At 53.2% G+C, this 24,003-nt stretch overlaps 1 protein-coding gene across 1 annotated transcript; it reads right to left on the bottom strand.

The window, feature by feature from the left end:
- Positions 1–3,400: 3,400 nt before the first annotated feature.
- Positions 3,401–23,848, bottom strand: GAL3ST1 (galactose-3-O-sulfotransferase 1). Its single transcript, XM_003258081.2, has 3 exons — positions 23,666–23,848; positions 6,008–6,147; positions 3,401–4,859 (listed from the first exon to the last, which is right to left on the bottom strand). Exons 2-3 carry the CDS (start codon positions 6,136–6,138, stop codon positions 3,719–3,721), a joined length of 1,272 nt encoding a protein of 423 aa, XP_003258129.1. The 5' UTR covers positions 6,139–6,147; positions 23,666–23,848; the 3' UTR covers positions 3,401–3,718.
- Positions 23,849–24,003: the final 155 nt, after the last annotated feature.

The raw sequence follows: 24,003 nt of genomic DNA on the forward strand, positions 1-24,003 counted from the left end.
CTCGGAATGGTGCCGCAGGTCTGGAGCCCTGGAGCCCCGGCCTTGGTGTCAGACCTGCCTGGGTTTGCATCCTGCCTCAGTGGCTGCCTTGCTCTGTGACCCTGGCAGAGGCTGGTTGTGCAGCTTCTTTGCATCTCAATCACTTCCTTGGGGGAGCAAAAGGGATCGCCCATGTTTCCATATTGCACAGGGCTGGACGTAGGGCTCAGTACCCCATGATCACTTATTAAAATATAAATTATGTTGGCTGGGTGCAGTGGCTCACACCTGTAATCTCAGCCCTTTGGGAGGTTGAGGCGGGTGGATCACTTGAGGCCAGGAGTTTGAGACCAGCCTGCCCAACATGGCGAAACTCCACCTCTACTAAAAATACAAAAATTAGCCTGGTGTGGTGGCTCATGCCTGCAATCCCAGCTACTTAGGAGGCTGAGGCAGGAGAATCACTTGAACCCGGCAGGCTGAGGCTGCAGTGAGCTGAGATTGCAACACTGCACTCCAGCCTGGATGACAGAACAAGACTCCATCTAAAAAATAAATAAAACAAATAAAAATAAAATATAAATTATGTTAATGAAAGAGTTAATAACTATAATAATGCCATTAGAACAAACCAGGCGGATTGTAAATTCCAATGCAGTAATTTATATTCCTGACACCTGCTGTCTGACAGATTTGTTCTCCTTGGATCCTTAAGGGCCTCAAAATATGGGTAACAATAATAAAAATAAATCATGCAATAGGCTGGGTGGAGTGGCTCATGCTTGTAACTCCAGCACTTTGGGAGGCCGAGACAGGAGGACTGTGTGAAGCCAGGAGTTTGAGATCAGCCTGGGCAACATAGCAAGACCCCATTTCTACAAAAAGCAAAAAATTAGCCAATTGTGGTGGTGAGTGCCAGTAATCCTAGCTAGCTACCTGGGAGGCTGAGGCAGGAGGATCACTTGAGCCCAGGAGTTTGAGGCTGCAGTGAGCCGAGATCATGCCACTGCACTCCAGTCTGAGCAACAGAGTGAGACTCTATCTCAAAATAAATAAATAAATAATATTATTACTGGTATTTCTAGGCCTTTAGGGGCCCCAGGAGATATGATTAGTATGGAATTCCTTAAACTCAGAATATTATATTGCACACTAACTTACATCTATCTTCGATTAATAAAAGTGAGGAAGGCCAGGCATGGTGGCTCACACATGTAATCCCAACACTCTGGGAGGGTGAGGCAGAAGGAATGCTTGAGGCCAGGAGTTGGAGACCACTCATCTCTATAAAAAACCCAAAGGTGGGAGCAATTATCTCATGAATTTGGGATCAGTAACATCTTTTCCTATGAATAGCCTTAGCTACTGTCAGTGGTTTTTTTTCCCTTATTTCTCTCCATATGAATTAAAGGTCTCATGAGTGTGCCGCAAACAATATTATTTCTTGCCACAAAGAACATTATGAAGGCGCAGGCAGTGGCTCTAAGGGATTGGTGGGGTCAAACCTCTCTCAGGGTGATGGACTGTCCTGATTGCCTGGGACAGAGGAGTTTCCTGGAAAATAGGAGTTTCAATGCTAAAACCAGGATAGTTCCAGAAAACTGGGACAGTTGGTCACCTTAACTCCTTCTCACTCTACTCAGGCCAGAAGCTCACTCCTAGGAGGCAATAACCCAAGCTCAGTGAGAGGTTAATAGCTGACTGGTATGGGTTTGAATTCTGACTCTGGCACTAATTTGCTGTGTGACTTTGGGTAGGTCGCTTAACCTCTCTGAGTTTTAGTCTAAAAGCTGGGAGGCTGAATATATTTGGATAAGGTATGCAAGCACTTGGCCTGGAACCTGAACAAATAGGTCTCAAATAAAGAGTCACTTGAAGCCAGGCATGGTGGCATTCTCCTCCAGCTATTCAAGGGAGGCTAAGGCAGGAGGATCGCTTGAGCCCAGGAGTTTAAGACCAGCCTGGACAACATAGTGAGATCCTGTCTCAAAAAAAAAAATAAAAAGAGTCACCTGACTGTAGTTTCTGCCATTCAGGCCTGGATGCCAGCTCCTAGCTGGAAGACTGAAAGTCCTGTGCCCCAGGACTTTCTCTCCCACTGGGGATGCTGAATGAAGCCAGTGGTTAGAGCTGGGTGTGTCCACATCCTAGTCAGTCACACCCAGCCTGCATTGGTTTCTTGGTGGCCACCTTCCCCGTTGGATATGAGCCCCAGGAGGGATTGGCCAACCTGTTTTTTGTTGGTGGTGGTTTTTGTTTGTTTGTTTTTGTACAAATAGGATTTTGCCATGTAGCTGAAGCTGGTATAACTCCTGGGCTCACTCGATCCACCCACTCCAATCTCCCAAAGTGCTGAGATTATAGGCAGACACTAATAGCAAGTTGGCTAGCTTGTTGACTGCTGTATGCTCAGAGCAGCTCAGGGCTGGGGGGCACAGCAGGGATTTGGTGGATACCAATTTTTTTTTGGATTAATTGAATGGAATCTCACGGTGGAGCAGGGAGGCCCAGGGCTTTTGTTGGGGCAGTGTACAGGCAGGTGTGGGAGGTGGCCTGGGATGGGGGGGTTGAAGTAGGAGGGGCAGGTATAGACAGGGTGAGGCAGGCTAGGAGCCAGGGACCAGTAGGGATGGAGGGAGAGGGTGGAGGAGGGGAGAGACAGGCACTGGAGATGAGAAGGGTTTGGGGTCCCTGGGTGAAGGTTTGAGTCCCTGGTCTGATACGTCCTGCGACGTGACCTCGGGCAAATCTCTTCCCCTGTCCAAATGTCCATTCCCACATCTGTAAAATGGGACGGTAATTATAACGACCTCGGTTATTGTGAAGATTAATGAAGTCTGTGCAAGAAGCCCTTAGCCTGCGCCCAGGGCCTGTTGCCAGTGCCCTACTGAGTGACCCCATCCCTGCCACCTCCCTGTCTCTTCCTCCCTCTCTCTTTCTCTCTCTATTCTGATCCGGCCACACCCTCTACCCACCCAGCCCCCTACTCTAGTCCTACCACTTGCTGTGTGATCTTGGTGAAGTGATTGTCCCTCTCTGAGCACCCTTCGTTGTCTCTAGCATGAGACAATAACAGTCCCCAGGTCACTGAGTTTTGGTGAAGATGGGTTGAAATAATGCCCTTTAGCCTAGTGCCGGGCACACAGTCAGAGTGAGTAACTGTTGTACTCCTTAGGATGACCACACACACATGCACACACGCACACACATGCACACAAGTGCACACATACACACGCGCTTTTCCAGGCCTTGGTAGCTCATAGGAGTCCCTGAACCACATAGGACTATAGCACATAGCAAATACACATCAAATCCCTGTCACCCCACTGGGCTCTGCCCACAGACTCACCCAGGCACCACTGTGGTCTCTTGGGTTCCCCCCACCCCAACCCCCACCCCAAGTCACCACCACTGAGGCTGATTAACAAAAACACAACATCAAATTCCTTTACTTCTGAGGTCTCCCCTTTAAGGGGAGGCAGAAATAGAACATTCTTTTTCGGGGAGGGAAAGGGGTTTAATAAAAACTGGTATAATTAGTTAAATACTGATCTCGGTTAGGCCCTCTCTGTGTGCATGGGCCCAGTCTTGGCTGGCTGCGTCCCCCCAGGGAGCCCCCCCTCACCCCGGGGTCCGAGGTGGCACCAGGAGGGGGCTGGGGGTGGCCAGCACCAGCGGCGTCCTGCTCAGCCCCTCCGCAGGGAGCGAGCAGGCAGGCAAGCCGCTGGGCGGTGGGACGTCACCACCGCAGGAAATCGCGAATGAACTTCCAGAGCTTGGTGACCCACAGGTTGGCGCCGAGGTCCATCAGGTACTGGATCTCGGGCGTAAGCATGCGCCGGCAGAGCTGGGCGTGCCGCTGCCCGATGCTCTTCTTGAGGTTGTAGCCCAGGATGGACTTGGTGCCCAGCGGCTGCCAGGGCTGCATGGCCTCTTCCTGGATGGCGGCGGCGTCCACGGCGTGGCCCCCGTCGATGCAGATGGTCCGCATGCGCTCGTTGGCATGGCGCAGGGCGGCCACCTCTCGGGCCATGCGCTCCCGCCCGAAGGCCTCCACCTTGCGCCAGAAGCTGGCGTTGAAGTGGCGGTAGAGGTGGGAGTCCAGCATGTTCCAGGCGGTGGCGCGCCCGTACAGCTCCCCGGAGAGCCGCGGCACCGGCGAGTCGCGGCGGGCGTTGAGCTTGAAGTAGAGCACGTCCTCCAGCTCCCAGCACAGCAGGTGCTTCAGCAGCACCAGCGACTCGTCGAAGTACTCCTGAAGGAGCACCAGGTGGAAGCGGCGCTCCACCTCCAGGATGTGCTCCTGCACCTGCGGGCTGCTGGGGTCCAGGCTGTTGTCATAGCCCAGGTCGAAGAAGAGCAGGTTTCGGAGGTAGTGGGCATTGAAGCCGTTGGGGTCGTAGTAGCGATCCGGGTCTTGCAGAAACTCGGCCAGCTTGTCGCTGCCCGAGAGCTTCCATGTGAGGGGCACCACCGGCCCGAAGTAGTGGAAGGAGGACTCGAACAGGCGGGCGGGGTCGCGGAGCACCGTGATGAAGACGGCGTTGGGCGGCACCAGGCTGCGCACCTCGTCGTAGTGGAAGCGCATGTGGTTGCAGATGATGTTGAAGCAGGCCCCGGGCCGATAGTCCTGCACCAGGCTGCGGGCAAAGAAGGTCGGGTAGTCGAAGTCGTTGCGGCCATTGGGGAAGGCGAACTTGAGCCGGTGCTTCTGGCCGAAGCGAAACAGGATGTTGAGCAGGGTGCTGCTAGCCGTCTTGTGCGTCTTCAAGAACACGATGTTGCGCCGCGGCTGGCACTCCCCCGCGGAGCCATTGGCCAGGATCACTGCCTCTGGCTCCAGCGCAGTTGGAGAGCAGGACGCTGCGGCTTCCGGGGTCCTGCTGGGGACAGAGAGGTGGGGAGAGCCTCAGGGGGGTGCTGGGGCCCTCAGGATTCTGGTAGCTAGAGAGGGAGATTGTTGGGGACAGTGGTGGCAAAGGAGCTGGGACAGTGGGACCTGTGGGGCCTGAGTCCAGGCTGGGTGCCTGCGTGGGTGGTTTGGCCTCTGTGGCCTCAGTTTCCTCTTCTGTGAAATGGGGACGATAACAGGCCCTATTCACGGTGTTGTGAGATGAGGCACACAGGCTCTCCTCTCATGGCCACTGTGTTGCATGTACCATGAATCAGTATCAGCTGGGGCCACATGAAATTGCCATTTTACAGGACAAAAATGGTCAATTTTTGCAGAAACTTGCAGTTTCCTCTGTTTCAAGTTAATATCACCAACCACTGGTATTGCACCAGCTACAGGCTGTGGTGGGTCTGTGCGGAGCAGCCCCGTGAGGAAATGGGAGAGCCTGGTTCTCAGGAGCTGGGCCTGGAGTCAGACCGACCCATTTGAATTCATGCCCATGGACAGGTCGCCCCCACCAGGGCCCTGTTGGCATCTCAGATGATGCTAATCGGAGCCCTGTACAGACAGTGTTACCTATTCTCATGCTCTATGAGGAAGGCTCTGGTTTTTTTTTGTTTTTGTTTTGAGACAGTCTCACTCTGTTGGCCCAGCCTGGAGTGCAGTGGTGCCATCTCGGCTCACTGCAACTTCTGCCTTCTGGGTTCAAGCAATTCTCCTGCCTCAGACTCTCAAGTAGCTGGGATTACAGACACATACCACCAGCCCAGCTAATTTTTGTATTTTTAGTAGAGATGGGGTTTCGCCATGTTGGCCAGGCTGGTCTCGAACTCCTGACCTCAGGTGATCTGCCCTCCTGGGCTTCCCAAAGTGCTAGGATTACAGGCGTGAGTTGCTGTGTCCAGCCGAAAGGCTCTGTTTTTATCCCCACTTCACAGATAGGCACACCAAGGCTCAGAGTTACACGGCGAGCTCTGCCGTCAGTGGAATTTCTGTCTGGCACAGCATGGTGCAGGGTGCAGGTTGGCTACCCAAGATCACTGGGGCGGGCCCTGTGGTAATTACAGGGCCCCATGGGTGGGGTGCCATCCCTCCCCCACCCACACCCATCATCTGCCCAGCTGGGCCACTCACGTGGAGGCCAGGCCAGCGTGCAGTGGGGGCACGGCATAGGAGTACACCAGCAGCAGGAAACTGGTGAAGAGTGCGCCCAGCACCAGCCCCTTAGCCATGGACTCCCAGGGCTTCTTCTGCGGTGGCAGCATCTCAGACACCTGCAGGGGCAGCACAGAGTGGGGCAAGTGTCAGGAAGCTAGCCCCAGGGAGCCCCCACGGCTGCCCAGGCCTGGCAGCTGAGCCCTGCCTTTGCCTGCTCTGTGGCCCCCCAGCAGGGTCCAGACAGGGACAGAGAGACACTGGAGAGACAGACTGACAACCACCTGGAAAGAGACAGCCCCAGGGTTGCAGACAGAGATGGTGGGTGAAGCAACTCAAAGAGAGGTTGGGGAATGGGGCACGGAGAAGGTTAAAATTTAAAAATTAAAATGAACCAGGTAGCAGAACCAGGGCCCCAAAACTTTCCACTCCTTTTAATTTTTAAGCTGGCTGATAAGAAATAAAAGAAAAAGAAACAGAAGAAAAAATAAGATAACTAATACTTATTACCTTATTTTTTAGTTATCTTATTTTTTCTTCTGTTTCTTTTTCTTGTTTTTTTTTTTTATAAAAATATATATTTAAAACATTCCTCAATTTTACTTCAAATTCTCCCAGATCCTGAAGTTATCTTATTTTTTATACCTTTTAGGGCATCATAATGAAATTATTTCCTTTTTTATATTTTAATTTTTAAAAAATAGAGACACAATTTCGCCACGTTGCCCAGGCTGGTCTCGAACTCCTGAGCTCAAGCAATCCGCCCGCCTTGGCCTCCCAAATTGCTGGGATGACAGACGTGAACCATTGTGCCCAACCATGAAACACTTTTCTAAGGCAAAAGGAAAAAGGCTGGGCACAGTGGCTCACACCTGTTATCCCAGCACTTTGGGAGGATGAGGCAGGGGGAATGCTTGAGCCAGGAGTTCAAGACCAGCCTGGGCATATGGTGAGACCCTATCTCTACAAAACAAAATTTAAAAAAATTCACCAGGCGTGGTGGCACATGCCTGTAGTCCTAGTTACTTGGAAGGCTGAGGCGGGAGGATTGCTTGAGCCTGAGTTCCAGTGAGCCATGACTGTGCCGCTGCACTCCAGCTCTGGATGACACAGTGAGACCCTGTCTCAAATAAATAAACAAATAAATAAGAAGGAAAAGAAGACCCTCTCCCCGTGCCCTGGGCCCCCCTCCCCCAGGCCTTGGCCAGGGCTGTCTATAGGGAAGGCCAAGGGCTCTCTGGGGCCTGAATCCTTCACCTTTCAGAAGGCACAGCCAGCCCTACCTGTCCCCTGTGCCACCCATCCCACAGTGGTACAGGTGAGGTGCCCAGTAAGAGGCCAGGGCTCTTCTCTCCTCACTGGCCCTTGTGCCCCTGGAGTCTGTAGGGTGGCTGATGGAGAAACTGAGGCTCACAGCTGGGAAGAAGAAGGCTGAGGTCACACAGCTGGCCAGGCCTCTGCCCACACACCCACTCCCTTTCCAAAGCCAGCTGGAAGGGTTGCCCAGTTAAATTCAAATTTCAGATAAACAATGAATACAATTTTTTACGGTATAAGTATATTCCAAATATTGCATGGGACATAGTTATACTAAAAATTATTCCAAGGCGGTGGCTCACCCTGTAATCCTAGCACTTTGGGAGGCCGAGGAGGGTGGATCACCTGAGGTCAGGAGTTTGAGACAAGCCTGATCAATATGGTGAAATTCCGTCTCTACTAAAAATACAAAAATTAACTGGGTGTGGTGGCATGCGCCTATAGTCCCAGTTACTCAGGAGGCTGAGGCAGAAGAATCGCTTGAACCCAGGAGGTAGAGGTTGCAGTGAGCCGAGATGGTGCCATTGCACTCCAGCCTGGGCGACAGAGTGAGACTCCGTCTCAAAAAAAAAAAAAAAAAAAATTATTCAAACTTCAAACTTAACTAGATGTCCTGGAGGTTTTGTTGTTATTTCCTTATTTTATTTTTCATTTTTATATGTTTATTTTATTTTTTTGAGATGGAGTCTCACTCTGTCACCAGGCTGGAGTGCTGTGGCGCAATCTCGGCTCACTGCAACCTTTGACTCCCTGGTTCAAGCGATTCTCCTGCCTCAGCCTCCGAAGTAGCTGGGATTACAGGCACACGCCACCACACCCAGCTAATTTTTGTATTTTTAGTAGAAATGGAATTTCACCACATTGGCCAGGATCGTCTTGATCTCCTGACCTCGTGATCTGCCCACCTTGGCCTCCCAAAGTGCTGGAATTACAGGCATGAGCCACTGCGCCTGGCCTATTTTTATAAATTTTTAATATTTATTTTATATTATTATTTTTGAGATGCCCAGGCTGGTATTGAACTCCTGGACTCAAGCAATCCTCCCACCTCAGCCTCCCAAAGTGCTGGGATTACAGGCATGAGCCACTGTGCCCGGCCTATTGTTATTTGTTTGTTTTGGGGGATGATCTAAGCGTGGCAACCCTATCAGCAGGGGACTGAGACGTGGACTGTAACGGGGACAGTTCAGGCTGAGGAACTGGAGTCCAGGAGAGAGCTGCGGCTTGGAGGGCCTTCCCACCTCCCCTTAGCTGCAAAACCAGGTCCCCAAACTTTCTACTCTTGTCCTGAACTTTCCACTCCTGTCCTGGCTCACACTGCACTGCACCCTGGGCCCCTGAGGCCAAGAAAAGTCACATGTGCTAATAACTACACGCATGGCATTATCACCACTGCCCCTGGAGGCAGAAGCCAGTCAGCCCCCCCGGGGCAGGGTCACACACACTATGCCCTGGATAAGTTATGCTGAGGTGGAAGGATTGCTTGGGCCTGGGGGGCAGAGGTTGGCAGAGGTTACCGTGAGCCAAGGTCGCGCCACTGCACTTCAGCCTGGGTGACCAGAGTGAGGCCCCATCTCAAAAAAAGGCAATAATTGTCAACACGTTAACAAATGTGTTAGTTAATTTGTTACTGAACGCATTTAAGTAACAAATCAGAAAGCTTGCAAAGCGGAATAAACCCGCCAGCCGTGGAGGGGCCCCAGTACCAACCTCAGGCTCTGGGACCCTCAAGCCTGTGTTTCAATCCAGCACTGTGATTTCAGACAAGCCAAGAACCCTCATGGAGTCTGTTTCTCATCTGTAAAATGGGAAAGCTGGAGGTGCCCCTAGCCGTTCTCTGGAGAACTTTTCTAAGCAAAGCAACCAGCACATAGTCATCACTTAGAGTGTTAGCTGTACCCCTCCTGAGGCCCGGGGGGCCTGCCTTCAACCCCAAAAGGAGTAGGGGCTGGGCCGCCCACAAAGCACAAACCTGCCTCAGCCTCAAGCACCCCTCTCAGCCTCCCACTTCTCAGCGACCCAGCAGAAAACAGGGCAGGTCATGGACCAGATCATAGTCCAAAACTCTGGGCCTCAGTTTCTCTAAGATGAGGAAGAATTAGGATTCCTGTGGCTTGCCTTCTGGAAATCCCAAGGACCCACCCCGGTTCTGGCAGCCCCACTCACCAGGGTACCTTCTGGAATCAGGGAGGCTGCAATAGTGGAGGCGCTGAGGTTCAGGCCCAGCAGCAGGGGGCAGACCAGCCTCCCTGCCCTGCCAATCAGGCTCCACCTGGCCCCACCCAGGACAGTTCCTCCACCCTCCCACTCCCCCACCCCGGACAGTTCCTCCAGCCCCCCACCCCCCCACCCCCCACCCCATTATTGGTTCACTCATTCACTCATTCACTCACTGGTTTCATTCTCCCATTTGCTCTTTTGTTTGTTTTTGAGACGGAGTCTCCCTATGTTGCCCAGGCTGGAGTGCAGTGGTGCGATCTCGGCTCACTACAACCTCCGCCTCCTGGGTTCAAGTGATTCTCCTGCCTCAGCCTCTCAAGTAGCTGGGACTACAGGTGCCCGCCACCACACTCAAGTAATTTTTGCATTTTAGTAGAGCCGGGGTTTCACCAAGTTGGCCAGGCTGGTCTCAAACTCCTGACTTCAAGCGATCCACCCGCCTCGGCCTTCCAAAGTGTTGGGATTATAGGCGTGAGCCGCTGAGCCCGGCCCCCATTTGCTATTCCTCAAAGCTTGCCAGGCCCCTGCCACACGTGCTGGGTGGTGCCAGCCACTGAACCTTGGGCCATCCCTCCTAGTTTTACTTTTGAGCCCCTGTTAGAAGCCAGGCCCAAAGCAGGGGCCTGCCTCTCCAGAGCATCTAACTGACCCTACTCAGCTACCACTTAGTGGATACCACTCCACCCCCAACCCTGCTGTCACCCCCATTTGGTAGATGGTTTGAAAGGTGAGGTTCCAGGAGGTGACATAACTTGTCCAGGGTCATTCAGCAAAAGGGGAGCAGGGCTGGAATTAGAGCCCGGGTCTATGGAACTCCAATGTGCTGCTTCCTGCTTTGTCCATGGCAGCCCCTGCCTGGTGTCCTAAGCCCTGTCCCAAGCCCAGGGGAAGGAAGGAGAGAAAGTTGCATCACAGAAAGTGGGGGATGTGGGGTTGGACAGGAAGCTCTATCCTGGGAGCACAGCAGGGTCCAGTCTCTGTGGGCTGAGCCTGCGGCCAGGATAAGGGGAGGGGAAGCAGAGGGGGCCCTGGTGTCGGTCCCTCCTGTGCCAGCCACCTGAGGGGTCCAAGGCTGGTTGTGCCCTTCCTGCCTGGCCACTGTAAACTTAGGTGTGAAGCTATGAACCTCACCCTCCCTGAGCCTCAGTCTCCTCGTGTGTGCAATGGACACACAACAGCAAGATCAAGGCACACAGAGCCCTCTGTAATCACAGGCAGAGCCCCTAGGCAGACTGAGGTCGGGAGAGGAGCTAGCTGGCAGCCAGGAGCCTGGCTTGAGGGAGAACAGTCACTAGGCTATGAGATAATTTTTTTAAAAAGACAGGATCTTGCTCCATCACCCAGGCTGAAGTGAAGTGGCACGATCATAGCTCATTGCAGCCTTGAAATCCTGGGCTCAGTGGATCCTCTTGCCTCGGCCTCCTGAGTAGCTAGGACTACAGGCATGCACCACCATGCCTGGCTACTTTTTAAAAAAATTTTCTAGAGATGGGGTCTCACTCTACTGCCCAGGCTGGTCTCAAACACCTGGCCTCAAGTGAATTTCCCGCCTCGGCCGCTCAAGTGCATACCACCCATGCCCAGCTAAGTTTTTAATTTTTTGTAGAGATGGGAGCTCTCACTATGTTGCAGGCTGATCTTGAGTTCCTGGCCTCAAGTGATCCTCCCATCTCCACCTCCCAAAGTGCTGGGCATAAGCCACCATGCCTTGCCCTAAGGCTGTGAGACTGAGATAATGCATGTACCCAGGAGGAGATCAACACATATTAATTATTATCATCACCATTGACCCTGACCCAGCCTTGGTTCACTGGCGTGCCAGAGGTGAGGTCCCTTCTGTGCCCTGCTGCAGGCAAGCCTACTGGTGACTCATCCCTGAGCTCCCCGAGCCTGGCACCTGGTGAATGTGTGATGAATGACTTCCCATGACCCTCAGGGCAGAATGTGGCCAGGGCTATAGAGCCTGTGCAGAGAATGTGGATGAGGACATGGTCCAGGCAGACAACACCTCACTGAGACACAGGAGAGATCCTGTGTAGGAGACCTACAGACGAAAGTAATACATGTGAGGCACATGCATGTAAAAGCTCCCATGGGCCAGGCGCGGTGTAATCCCAGCACTTTGGGAGGCTGAGACGGGCAGATCACGAGGTCAGGAGTTCAAGACCAGCCTGGCCAACATGCTGAAACACCGTCTCTACTAAAGATACAAAAAATTAGCCAGGCGTGGTGGTGCGCACCTATAATCCCAGCTACTTGGGAGGCTGAGGCAGGAGAATTGCTTGAACCCGGGAGGCAGAGGTTGCAGTGAGCTGAGATTGGGCCATTGCACTCCAGCCTGGGTGACAGAGCGAGACTCTTTCTCAAAAATAAATAAATAAATGGATAAAAAAAAATAAAAATAAAAATCTGAAATCTGAAATGCCCCTAAATCCAAAACTTTTTGAATGCCTACATGACACCACAAGTGGAAAATTCCATACCTGACCTCATGTGACAGGTCTCAGTCAAAGTGCAGGTGCACAACACACAGTTTATTTAGCGTCCTGAAGGGAAAAATAAAACTACCTTGAGGCTATGTGTATAAGAAACATACATGAAGGTGGGGTGTGGTGGCTCATGGTTGTAATTCCAGCACTTTGAAAGACAGACACAGGAGAATCACTTGAGCTCAGGAGTTTGAGGCCAGCCTGACCAACATGGCAAGACCTCATCTCTACAAAAAATACAAAAATTAGCCAGGCATGGTAGTGCATGCCTGTAGTCCCAGCTACTGGGGAGGCTGAGGCGGAAGGACCACCTGAACCCGGGAGGTCGAGGCTGCAGTGAGCCATGATCGTGCCACTAAACTCCAGCCTGGGCCACAGAGCAAGATCCTATCTCAAAAAAATTAAAATTAGGCCGGGCACAGTGGCTCACGCCTGTAATCCCAGCTCTTTGGGAGGCCGAGATGAGTGGATCACGAGGTCAGGAGATCGAGACCATCCTGGCTAACACAGTAAAACCCCGTCTCTACTAAAAATACAAAAAAAATTAGCCAGGTGTGGTGGCAGGAGCCTGTAGTCCCAGCTACTCAGGAGGCTGAGGCAGGAGAACGGCGTGAACCCAGGAGGCGGAGCTTGCAGCGAGCCGAGATCGCGCCACTGCACTCCAGCCTGGGCGACAGAGCGAGACTCCATCTCAAAAAAAAAAAAAAAAGCTTAAACAATAAAATCAACAAGAAAGAAAGAAAGAAAGAAAGATAAATTCTTTCTAAACATAAATGTTTAGACTTGAGTTCCATCTCCAAGATATCTCATTACATATACGCATATATTCCAAAATCTGAAAAATCTGAAATCCGAAACACTTCTGGTCCCAAGCATTTCAGATAAGGGATACTCAACCTGTACCAGCTGACCCTCCATCACAGGGTGCTGTGCAGATCCTCTGCATTCCACAGGGAAAGCACCCAGCCCGAGGCTGGTGCAGAGCAGACAGTCACTCAGCAGGGCCTGCCATCATTGTTATCATCATTATCATCATTACGTTCCCAGGGTCCCAGCCACAACCCCATCAAAATGTGTGCCCACTGGCCCACAATGGAGGCTTGCAGGCAGCTGAGGGTCCCAAGTCCAGGGATGATCTCAATGTAGCCAGAGCCTCCTAGCCTCAGGGCCAGAAGACAAAGAGGCAGGGAGGCTCAGCCTCAGAGAGGGAAAGGATACCTTCAGGATTACACAGCCCAGCAGCAGCAGAGACGGGACTAGAACCTGGGTCTCCAACCTCCTCCACCCATAGTAGGTGACAACCGCAGGCACTCAGGATGGACGGTTCCCCCGTCACCAGCCCACTCCATCTATTCCTGCCCTTCTAGATTATACCCATCACAATGGCCTGCATCAGTGCAAACAGCTGGCAGCAGGCCAGGCCCAGCCATCCTCCTGTTTAGCTGAACTGATACCCTCCAGGGAATGAAGGAGAAACAGGACTTATTCCCCTACATCATGCACACAGGGAAACTCAGCCCAGGATGGTAAACCTTCTGGCTTAGGGCGTCACCACCAGGCAGGTCTCAGGGTATCCTACTTTCCCTGTAACCCCCGTGGCGGAGCAAAAGAGACACACTCACCTCGGGCTGTGGCTGGCTGCCCCTTTCCACCCAATGCCTGAGCCACGTCCAACTCCCAGGCTGCCTCTGCGGTCACTGGGAGACAGGAATGCTCCAATGACACCCAGCAGCAAGCTGGCTGGCTCCCTCCCACTCCAGTGGTGTGAATATTCATGAGTTTGCTTCCTGGGGATAGCAGGTGGCACACCCCAGTACCCTGCAGGTGTTGCCCTGGCCTTCTGCCTCCACTGGACAGCCCTGGCCGGTCCTCACCTCTCTCTGGACCCCAACAAGCAAGCAGCTCTTTCATCCAAGGGCACAGAAAGATTCCAGGTATCCTTGGGCCAAGGACACAGCAACTGCAGAAGCCTGCAGAGAGCCCAGAACAGGCTCTAAGGCTGAGTGAAGGACAGGGAGGTGCAGGTGGGCTGGGGTGCAAGAGGGCTAATTGCTCCACCTATTGCATTTCATTTAAGTCTCACAGCTGATGCATCAAGCACCTCTGTTAGTCTACCCTCCTGGTAAAGAAACCAAAGCTCAGAGAGGTAACGTCACCTGCCCAAGGTCACACAGCTAGCAGATAGCAGACAAAGCTGGAGTACATATGCAGACTTGCCAAACTCCAGGGCTTAAAGATGCTGAGACACAACCAGGGACCAAGGTTTATCTAAAATCTGTGGGAACCCAGAAGAATGAACAACGAACTCAGCCTGGAAGGCTTCCAGGAGGCAGAGCAACTGACCAGGGCTCAGAAGATGAGTCTGGCAAGATTTCACTTCCTGAGCTCTAAATCTTTCATCAGAGAGGGTGTCCTGCCTCTATCCCTGGGTGAGGAATGGTGATACCCAGACACTCGACCAGCTCTTCAGGATTTGGGCTGATTGGAGACGCAGATCCTCCCCAAGGCTTTGGCAGGAAGAGGCAGTTCTAGGTGCCCTGGCCCTAAGCCCCAGGAACCCTAGGACTCAGTTCAGGCACTTGAATCTTAGGTTCAGGTCAGTTGTCTCAGCTTTGCCCATGGACAGAGGGTCTCCTTGTGCCCAGAAATGCCTCCTCCATCCTCCCTTCAGCACTGCTGCCTAGAACCCCATCACGGACCAGGCAGGTGTCACCATTTAGGGACCCAGGTGCCACCATCAATTAATAATGATCGTTATTGTGACGGTCATTCATCCCACACTAAGCACTTTCATAGGTTAAGCAGCTGCCAGCCTCTCCCAGGGAACAGTAGGCATCCTCACTTGCTCTGAGTCCCCCTTTCCCTCAAAGCCTCACCAGTCTGGGAGCAGCCCAAGCACCCACGAAACACTAGAGCAGAAACTGCCACAAGGCAGGCCCAGAGTCAGATTCTCTGTAGGTGTTGGAACCAGGTTTGGGACATGGTATGGAGTTGTTTTATCCAGCCTAACATCCCATTGACCTTTTTGCCTTTTGAGCTGAGCTAGAATGAAGACAGCTTTCCGAGGGTGAGTCAGGGTGGAGCTGGCATCAAACCGCAGGGGCTATAGTTTATTAGCGTGGACTCTGAACCCAACACAGTCTGTTTCTGTGCTTGGGACCTGTCATGCATCATGCAGCCTCATAGTCCTCTCTGGGGAGCTCTTGTTATCACCTCCATTTTATAGAGGGGTGAGAACTTCATCTAGGTGAGAGTGAAGTGCAGGCTCTTGAACAAGAGGTGAGATTGTGGCTGAGGAGTGAGCAACTAGCCAAGGGAAGCAAAAGATTTCCAGAGTAGGGAGCGCTGATGGTACACCTGTGCTTCCAGCCCTGCCAGAGGGGTCTCTTCCCAGAGTATTAATGATAACATCTTTTTTCTTTTTTCTTGAGACAGAGTCTTGCTCTGTCGCCCAGGCTGGAGTGCAGTGGCGCCATCTCGGCTCACTGCAAGCTCCGCCTCCCGGGTTCATGCTATTCTCCTGCCTCAGCCTCCTGAGTAGTTGGGACTACAGGTGCCCGCCACCATGCCCGGCTAATTTCTTGTATTTTTAGTAGAGACAGGGTTTCACCGTGTTAGCCAGGATGGTCTCGATCTCCTGACCTTGTGATCCGCCCACCTCAGCCTCCCAAAGTGCTGGGATTACAGGCGTGAGCCACCGCGCCCAGCTGATGACAACATCTTTGGCTGGTTCTCTACCCCCACCCCCCCACCCCCAGGAAATTTTTTTTGAGACAGAGTCTCTCTCTGTTGCCCAGGCTGGAGTGCGGTGGCAAGATCTCGGCTCACTGCAACCTCTGCCCCTTGGGTTCAAGCAATTCTCCTGCCTCAGCCACCCAAGTAGCTGGGATTACAGGCATGCACCACAGTGCCCAGCAAAAACTTTTTCAATGATAAAAGCAGTATACTGAAAAAAAAGTTCAAACAATACAGAAGAGTACAAAGAAGATGATTAAAAGAACCCCAACCGCAGAGGTCATCACCATCACAGGATTTCTGGCCATATATTTATATAGATAATGGAATGGAAACTGTTTTTGTTTTTTTGACACAAGGTCTTGCTCTGTCACCCAGGCTGGAGTGCAGTGGCATGATCATGACTCACTGCAGCCTCAAACTCCTGGGCTCAAGAGACCCTTCCACCTCAGCCTCCCAGGTAGCTGAGACTACAGGTATGCACCACCACGCCTGGCTAATTTTTGTATTTTGATTTTTTGTAGAGATGGCATCTTGCTATGTTGTCCAGGCTGGTCTTGAACTCCTGGGCTCAAGTGGCCCTCCCACCTCAGCCTCCCCAAGTGCTGGGATTACAGGTGTGAGCCATGGAGCCCAGATGCACGTGCTTCTTTGGGGACATATTTTGTTAACTTGCTTTTTTCCCACCTATCAATAAATTGTGGACATCTTGCAGCCATGATAGTTTTTTGTTTAATTGTTTTTTTTTGTTGTTGTTGTTTGAGACAGAGTTTCACTCTTGTCACCCATGCTGGAGTGCACTGGGGCAATCTCAGCCCACTGCAACCTCCGCCCCCTGGGTTCAAGCAATTCTCCTGCCTCAGCCTTCCAAGTAGCTGGAATTACAGGCACCCGCCACCACACCCGGCTAATTTTGTATTTTTAGTAGAGACAGGGTTTCACCACCTTGGGCAGGTGGTCTCAAACTCCTGACCTCAAGTGATCCACCTGCCTCGGCCTCCCAAAGTGCTGGAATTACAGATGTGAGCCACCGCGCCCGGCCCATGATAGTTTTAAATTGATCCATCTCACAGGTATTTACTGGGCACCTGCACTCCAGGACTAGCGTTCATGATAACCCGGTGCAGAGAACTCGGGGCTCACAGTCCTAACTGGGGAGACAGAGGAACACACAGCTGTGAGGCGAGGGCAGTGATGGACAACGGATTGTTTGAGGCTTGCAGAAGCACGAAGAAAACACCTGATCCAGCCTTGGGGAGGGGACAGCAGTATCAGGAAGGCTTCCTGGGGTAGGGGCCTCTGGTGGCAGAAGCTGTTGTGTGGTCTCCAATTTCCAAAGACAGTCCCTTTCTCTCCATGGCAGCACAGCTAGACTATATTTCCCATGCGCCCTTGCAGTTCAGTGTCCTCACATAACTGGGTCCTGGCCAATGAGATGTGAACAGAATGCCAGCTGATGAGGTTAAGTGGGTGTACCTTTCCTGTGGTCTCTTTTCCCATTTAATGGATGAACGGGGCGGTCTCCAAGGATCTGGGCATGGGCAGGGCTAGGAGGAGCCTAGGTCTTTGCATCTCCACCCACCAGACACTGACTGGATTTCAAGAAAACGAGAACTGTATTAAGCCTTTTAGAACTTCAGATTTGTCTGTTACAGCAGCTAGCATTAACTAATATGCCTGTTACCCTAGAATGAGCCACACAGAGAGAAGCACATGCAAAGGCCCAGGGCAATTGAGAAACAAACATTCCACCTGGCTGGAGTGTTTGGTGTGTGTGCGTGTAATAGGCCGGGTGGGCAGGGGAGAGACTACAGAGACAGCCAGAAACTAGGGCAGGGTTAAGAGGGACATGCAGGGGCCAGGTGCAGTGGCTCACACCTGTAATCCCAGCACTGTGGGAGGCCGACGCGGGCAGATCACCTGAGATTAGGGGTCTGAGATCAGCCTGGCCAACATGGTGAAACCCCGTCTGTACTAAAAATACAGAAATTAGCTGGGCGTGATGGCAGGCGCATGTAATCCCAGCTACTCGGGAGGCTGAGGCAGGAGAATCGCTTGAACCTGGGAGGCGGAGTTTGCAGTGAGCAGAGATCGCGCCACTGCACTCCAGCCTGGGCAACAGAGCGAGAATCCATCACAAAAAAAAAAAAAAAAAAAAAAAAAAAAAAGAGGGACATGCAGGGCTTTCAGGAAGCCTGCTACTGAGTCTCGCCTAGATCCTGTGGGCTGTAGGGGGAGACCCATAGGAGAGTCTTCAGCAGAGGAGGGAGCAGATGGGATTCCCATTGGACTACTGGGTAAGAAATGAACTGCAGGGATGGGGAAGGAGAGGGAGGAGCAGGCCGACCTCCATAGTAGTTGTTACAGCTGTGCAGGTGTGACCTGGAACAAGAAGAAGGCTGGGGAAATACCAGAGCTGTCTGTAGACCATGCAAAGGCAGCATTCTATTGGCGGCAGGGTGTGGAGGAGAGGAGGGAAGAGTTGCTGTTGGGTGACTGGCTGGCTGGAGGTGGCGATAGTCCCTGAATCTGGGAGGCTGAGAGAGGGCCAGGTTGAATGCTGGGTGAAGCAGGTGGTGTCAGGTTCTGTTTAGAACACGCTGAGTCTGAGGGATGTTTGGGATGATCGTAGAATGCCTGAAGAGCAGTAGGAGCAAAGAGGGGGGTCTTGGGGGAGGGAAAGAGGCAGGTGGGGAGCTGGGCACAGAAGTGGGAATTGAGGCCATAGGAGTAACTAGAGTCACCAAGGGAAGGGTGAGGAAGGACAGGGAGCCTGTGCTTACGGAGCAGGGTGAAGAAGAGCTCCCTAAGGAGATAAAAGAGGCAGCTAGGGCCGTATCAGAGTCTGCAGCACAGCTGTTCCCCCATAAACCATTCCCTGGCCGGGCATGGTGGCGTGCGCCACCCAGCATTTTGGGGAGGCCAAGACAGGCAGATTGCTTGAGCCCAGGAGTTCGAGACCTGCCTGGGCAACATAATGAGACCCTATCTGTATAAACAATTTAAAAATTAGCCCTGTGTGGTGGTGCACACCTGTAGCCCCAGCTACTCAGGAGGCTGAGGCAAGAGGACCCCTTGAACCCAGGAGTTCGAGGTTACAGTGAGGTATGAACGTACCACTGCACTCCAAGCCTGGGCAACAGCGTGAGACCCCATCTTAAAAAAACAAACCCCAAGAAACAAAAGTCATTCACCAACTGAGGCACATCTGTGCTGTTTGCTCATATGTACATACAGGAACAGGGCTCTGGCAGAGAAGGTGGTGGGGTGAGGGTATCCCAGGGCTGCTTTCTGCAGCTGGAGGGGAATCCCATCGTGATATGGAAGGAGCTTTTAAGAGTGGAGCAAAACAACTCTCCCTATGGTGTTCGTAGTGCAGATTTGACAGCAGCTATTACAGTTCTGAGTGTGCCTGTTCTCAGATGCAGCAATCTACCTGCAGGAATATCGTTCAAAGATAATCTAACAATCAATCGAGATGGGCATATAAAAGTGGCCACTGCAGTATCATTTCCTCCAGTACTCACAGAGCCTTTACCCCCATTTAGAAGATGAGGAAACTGAGGCTCGGAGAGATTAAAAAAGAGTTGCCTTGCCGGGCGCGGTGGCTCACGCTTGTAATCCCAGCACTTTGGGAGGCCAAGGCGGGCGGATCACGAGGTCAGGAGATCGAGACCACAGTGAAACCCCGTCTCTACTAAAAATACAAAAAAATTAGCCAGGCGTAGTGGCGGGCGCCTGTAGTCCCAGCTACTCGGAGAGGCTGAGGCAGGAGAATGGCGTGAACCCGGGAGACGGAGCTTGCAGTGAGCCGAGATTGTGCCACTGCACTCCAGCCTGGGCGACAGAGCGAGACTCCGTCTCAAAAAAATAAAAAAAATAAAAAAAATAAAAAGAGTTGCCTGACTGGGTGCGGTGGTTCACGCCTGTAATCCCAACACTTTGGGAGGACAAGGCAGGTGGATCACCTGAGGTAGGGAGTTTGAGACCAGTCTGACAAACATGGAGAAACCCCATCTCTACTAAAAATACAAAAATTAGCTGGGCATGGTGGCGCATGCCTTTAATCCCAGGCTGAGGCAGGAGAATCGCTTGAACCCAGGAGGCGGAGGTTGCAGTGAGCCAATATCGTGCCATTGCACTCCAGCCTAGGCAAAAAGAGCGAAACTCTGTATCAAAAAAAAAAAAAAAAAAAAAAAAAGAGTTGCCTAATATTAAGCCTGGAATGCACTGTGTATGGAATAAACTTATTCACGTAGAGAAAAGTTGTACATTCGTACATGTGTATAAGGGTCTGGAAAAACACCTAGTTATAAATTGTAGCTCCCTGGGGAGTAAGCCCATTCACTTTCTGGAACATATTTTGATTCTGTGATGATACATACACACACACACACACACACACACACACACACACACTTTACAAAACAGCTTATATTACTTTGGAAAGATAAATAAAGATATTTCCACTTTGAAAATCTGCAGCCTGGCTGGAGGAAGATGAGCCCCACCTCTCCTCGCTGTGTGGCCGAGGCAAGACACTCTGCCCTCTCTGAACTTCAGTGCACCAAGTGAGGAAGGGGCAACAGGGGCCTGGGACTGAGACGGAGCTGGAAAGTGTGGGTGGTACAGCAGAAGGGGCGGATGGGATAGGTTAACCCTCCATCCAGGGGTACTGGGAAAGTGACTTGCAAGCACCCAGAAGCTTCCTCAATCTGAGCCCCTCTAGAAAGGGGTGCTGGAGCAGAGAGGGGGAAGACCACCCATTGGAGCATTTTGGCTGGATCCCAACTCGCTGGCTCAGAGGACCACTTCCAAAATGTCAGCCCAGACATCTGGCCCCTGCTGCGCCCTAGGCTGCAGGGGTGGATGCAGGTGGTAGCTGGCCCGCCCGGCAGCTGAGAGAGGGTAATGTTCTTTGATGATTCAGAAAGCACTTTTTGATCTTTCAGGGTCATCTCTCTCTGCTGTTTCAAAGGGCATCCACGGCCGGGTGCAGTGGCTCACGCCTGTAATCCCAGCACTTTGGGAGGCCAAGGCGGGTGGATCATGAGGTCAGGAGATTGAGACCATCCTGGCTAACACGGTGAAACCCTGTCTCTACTAAAACTATATAAAAATTAGCCAGGCTTGGTGGTGGGCGCCTATAGTCCCACCTACTCGGGGGGCTGAGGCAGGAGAATGGTGTGAACCTGGGAGGCGGAGCTTGCAGTGAGCCGAGATTGCACCACTGCACTCCAGCCTGGGCGACAGAGCAAGACTCGGTCTCAAAAACAAAAACAAAAACAAAGGGCATCCACGCCTGTGACCTTGACAGACACTCCCAGTCTCCTCTGCTAGCCCCATGTGATGTGTGGGGAAACTGAGGCTCAGTTTTTTTGCCTACACGGCAAAGCCAAAATGAGGAGCAAGGCCACAGCTCTTCCTGCTCCACTGCCTTGTCTGGGTAAGCCACCCCGCTTCCTGAGGGGGGATTTGAGTAGCCTTAGAGAAGCGCCAACTGGGGAGTTGCAAGTCACAGCTTCACCGAGAAGTCAGTCACTTTGTCATTAGCTCCAAAAATGCTGAGAACCCCAGAGCTGAGTATGTAGGAGTTGACAATATCAGTCTCTGTACCTTATAACATGCCTGAAATATTTTTTAAGGATTGTTATGCGCTTATTTGCCTAAAACTATGTAACAATATAAAGGTTTGTGAAAAGGTACTGACACTTGCAATGCACAATGCCAGAGATACATACACCCACCTCTCCACTCCTGGAAACTCCCCTGGTAACAAATGCTGGCTCCACCACCCCCCAAGCTGGGTGACCTTGGGCAAGTGACTTCCCCTCTCCGAGCCTGGGTTTCCTAAAAAATGGCAGGTATTATGACGCTTTCATGGGCCTGCTGTGAGGCACGCAGAGCCCTTCACACACTCAGCGTTAGCTCCTCTGATTGTATCATGATCCTCCTAGATCCCACCTGGTAGGGGAAGCGGGCTCTGTCTGTCCAGACTTCTAGAAGGATACCATCCCCACCTAAGGAGCCAGAACTAGCAGGGGGGAAGGCAGGCATCCTCTGGGCCCCCACTTCCTCCCACCATCACCCCTCACCTGGAGATTCCAGCAGTCCTCAGCCTGATGACCCCCATGGGCACCTGTGCTCCATCCTGCTCTGCCCTGTTTGGAGTCGTGTGGAGCCCCTAAAAGGGCTCATCCATATTCCTCACCCAGTCAAAGTGAAGCAAGGAGCCCTTCAGGAGCCTGCAGCCGGGCCCAGAATTCCATTTGTGCATCATTCTCTCAGGTTAATCATTGCCTCTTTCACTGTGTGGCACACCCAGTCCCTCAGAACACAGTGGGAGGGGCTGTGGGGGACACACTCGTCCCTTGCTGGGTGACAAGAGGGCATTGGACCCATTAAGGGAAGGGGATGCATGGGGACCAGGCATTCTCTGTCCACAAGGAGCTTCCTCCAGGAAGGGCTCTGCCTGAGCAAGCAGGGAATAAAGCAGGCTGAGGTGGCAGCTGGGAACAGGGCTTCGTTGTCTCTGCTCCCGGGGTAGCAGCCTGCTCACCCGCTGAAGTGTCAGGCGGAGCTGGGAGCCAGGGAGGCGAGGGGGGGGCGGTCCAGAGCTGAGGGTTTGGGGCAGCCCAGGCAGATCCAAGAAGGCAGGACCCCAAAGGAGCAGAGAGAGGTCATGGGTTGGGCTGGGGTCCTGAAATGGGGGCCAGGGCAAGACTCCTATGATTTGGAGTCAGCTCAGCTACCTCTGAGCCATGTGACCTTGGACAAGTCACTGAATCTCCGAGCCTCAGCATCCCCCTCTGGATAATGGGGATAGGTAGCAATGCCTCCTTCACAGGACAAGGAACAGTGCATACACAGTGACTGCTCTGGCCCAGGACTGCCCTCCTGTGCCCCTTGTGTGGGCCTGGACGAGCCTCACCCTCTCTGGGCCTCAGGTCACCCCGTCAGTAAAGGAAGAGGTTGGGTTTTCCCAACTGGAATGGACAGTCCTCCACACCTCTGTCCCCCCTGGAGGATTCTCATGCCACCTGTCACGGCGGCAGCCTGGGGATCAGGTGTCAGGCTTGCTGCCTTCTCTCCCTTTCCTTCCCCCTGGTGTGGGTTACAGCAGCCAGACATGCCCATCACCTCTCTGGCTCTGGGCAGCTAGGCGGGGCAGTTACCATTGGGCAGGGCTCGGTCTGTAGTGTGCTCTGTGCTGGTACCAAAATGCTGGCCTGGCACCGAAGGGGCAGACCAAGCTGGACCCCCTTCCTGGGCACTGGGCTAGGAAACAGGAACTGTAGGATTTCCTATAGGACCCCTCCTGGATGCCAGGGTTTGTCCCACTCTCCCAAACCTCTCCTTGGTGGCTTTACTTCCTCTGGGGTACAGGCCAGGGCCTTCCCCCAGCAGAGGGGATCCATCCCTTACTGTGGTCTCCGGTTCCTGCTCTGACCCCCTTTCTAGGAAGGGCTGATGGAGACAGGGGAGATCTCTGCCCCTCCTCCCCTAGGGCTCTGGCCACTGTGTCCAAGATTAATCATTAACGCACTCCCAGCTCCAGCCCAGCCCCAGCAGCCTGCCTTCTGCCCCACCCATCCCACCTTCAGGGACTGGGAAGTCCTGGAAGAGGGGGTTGGGGGGCAGGGGAAAAAACCAAGGGCATGGAGGGCACCAACCTGCGCCCTCCCTGGCCCCCACCAGGCCACCCTCTGGCAGTGGGCAGGGGTACCCAGCGCTTAGAGCAGCAGTGCCGCACTCCTATTCCCCTCCTTCAGCGCGCGGTCCCAGTTTGAGGGTTAGCGTAATGTGGGCGGTATCCCCAGGGAGTAGACTGAGGCAGGGCTCAAGCTGGCAGTGGGTGCTGGAGCCCGGGACGTACCTTGTCCCCGTCCTCCTCCGCCTCAGCGTGGCTGGCTCGGCCCGGGCCGCGCCGCCCGGGCGCTCACTGGGCGGCGGGGCGCACCCGGCCGGGCCCCCCGTTCCACCAGGCCTGGTCCATGCCCCCGCCCCCGCCGCCGCTGCCGCGCCGCGCCCGCTCCCGGCCAGGTGCGGCCGTCAGCCTGGCCCGGCCTCCGGCGCCGGGGCCAATGGATGCCCCGGACCCCAGACCCCTCCCCGCCCCGGGCCGGCCCCCTCCCCGCCCCGTCCCGGCCCCTCTGCGCCCGCCCGAGACGCACAGAAGCCGCATTCAGCGCGCTGGGGCGCATCGCTGCGCCC

Source organism: Nomascus leucogenys, chromosome 7b (assembly GCF_006542625.1).
Source record: "Nomascus leucogenys isolate Asia chromosome 7b, Asia_NLE_v1, whole genome shotgun sequence".
In the NCBI taxonomy this organism is placed as follows: domain Eukaryota; kingdom Metazoa; phylum Chordata; class Mammalia; order Primates; family Hylobatidae; genus Nomascus; species Nomascus leucogenys.

Excerpts from the sequence above, each read along its gene's own strand:
- GAL3ST1 (XM_003258081.2), bottom strand. The coding sequence starts at position 6,138 with ATGCTGCCACCGCAGAAGAAGCCCTGGGAGTCCATGGCTAAGGGGCTG. Across the intron at positions 4,860-6,007 it reads CACGCTGGCCTGGCCTCCAC|GACCCCGGAAGCCGCAGCGT; the intron begins GTGAGTGGCCCA and ends TGTCCCCAGCAG.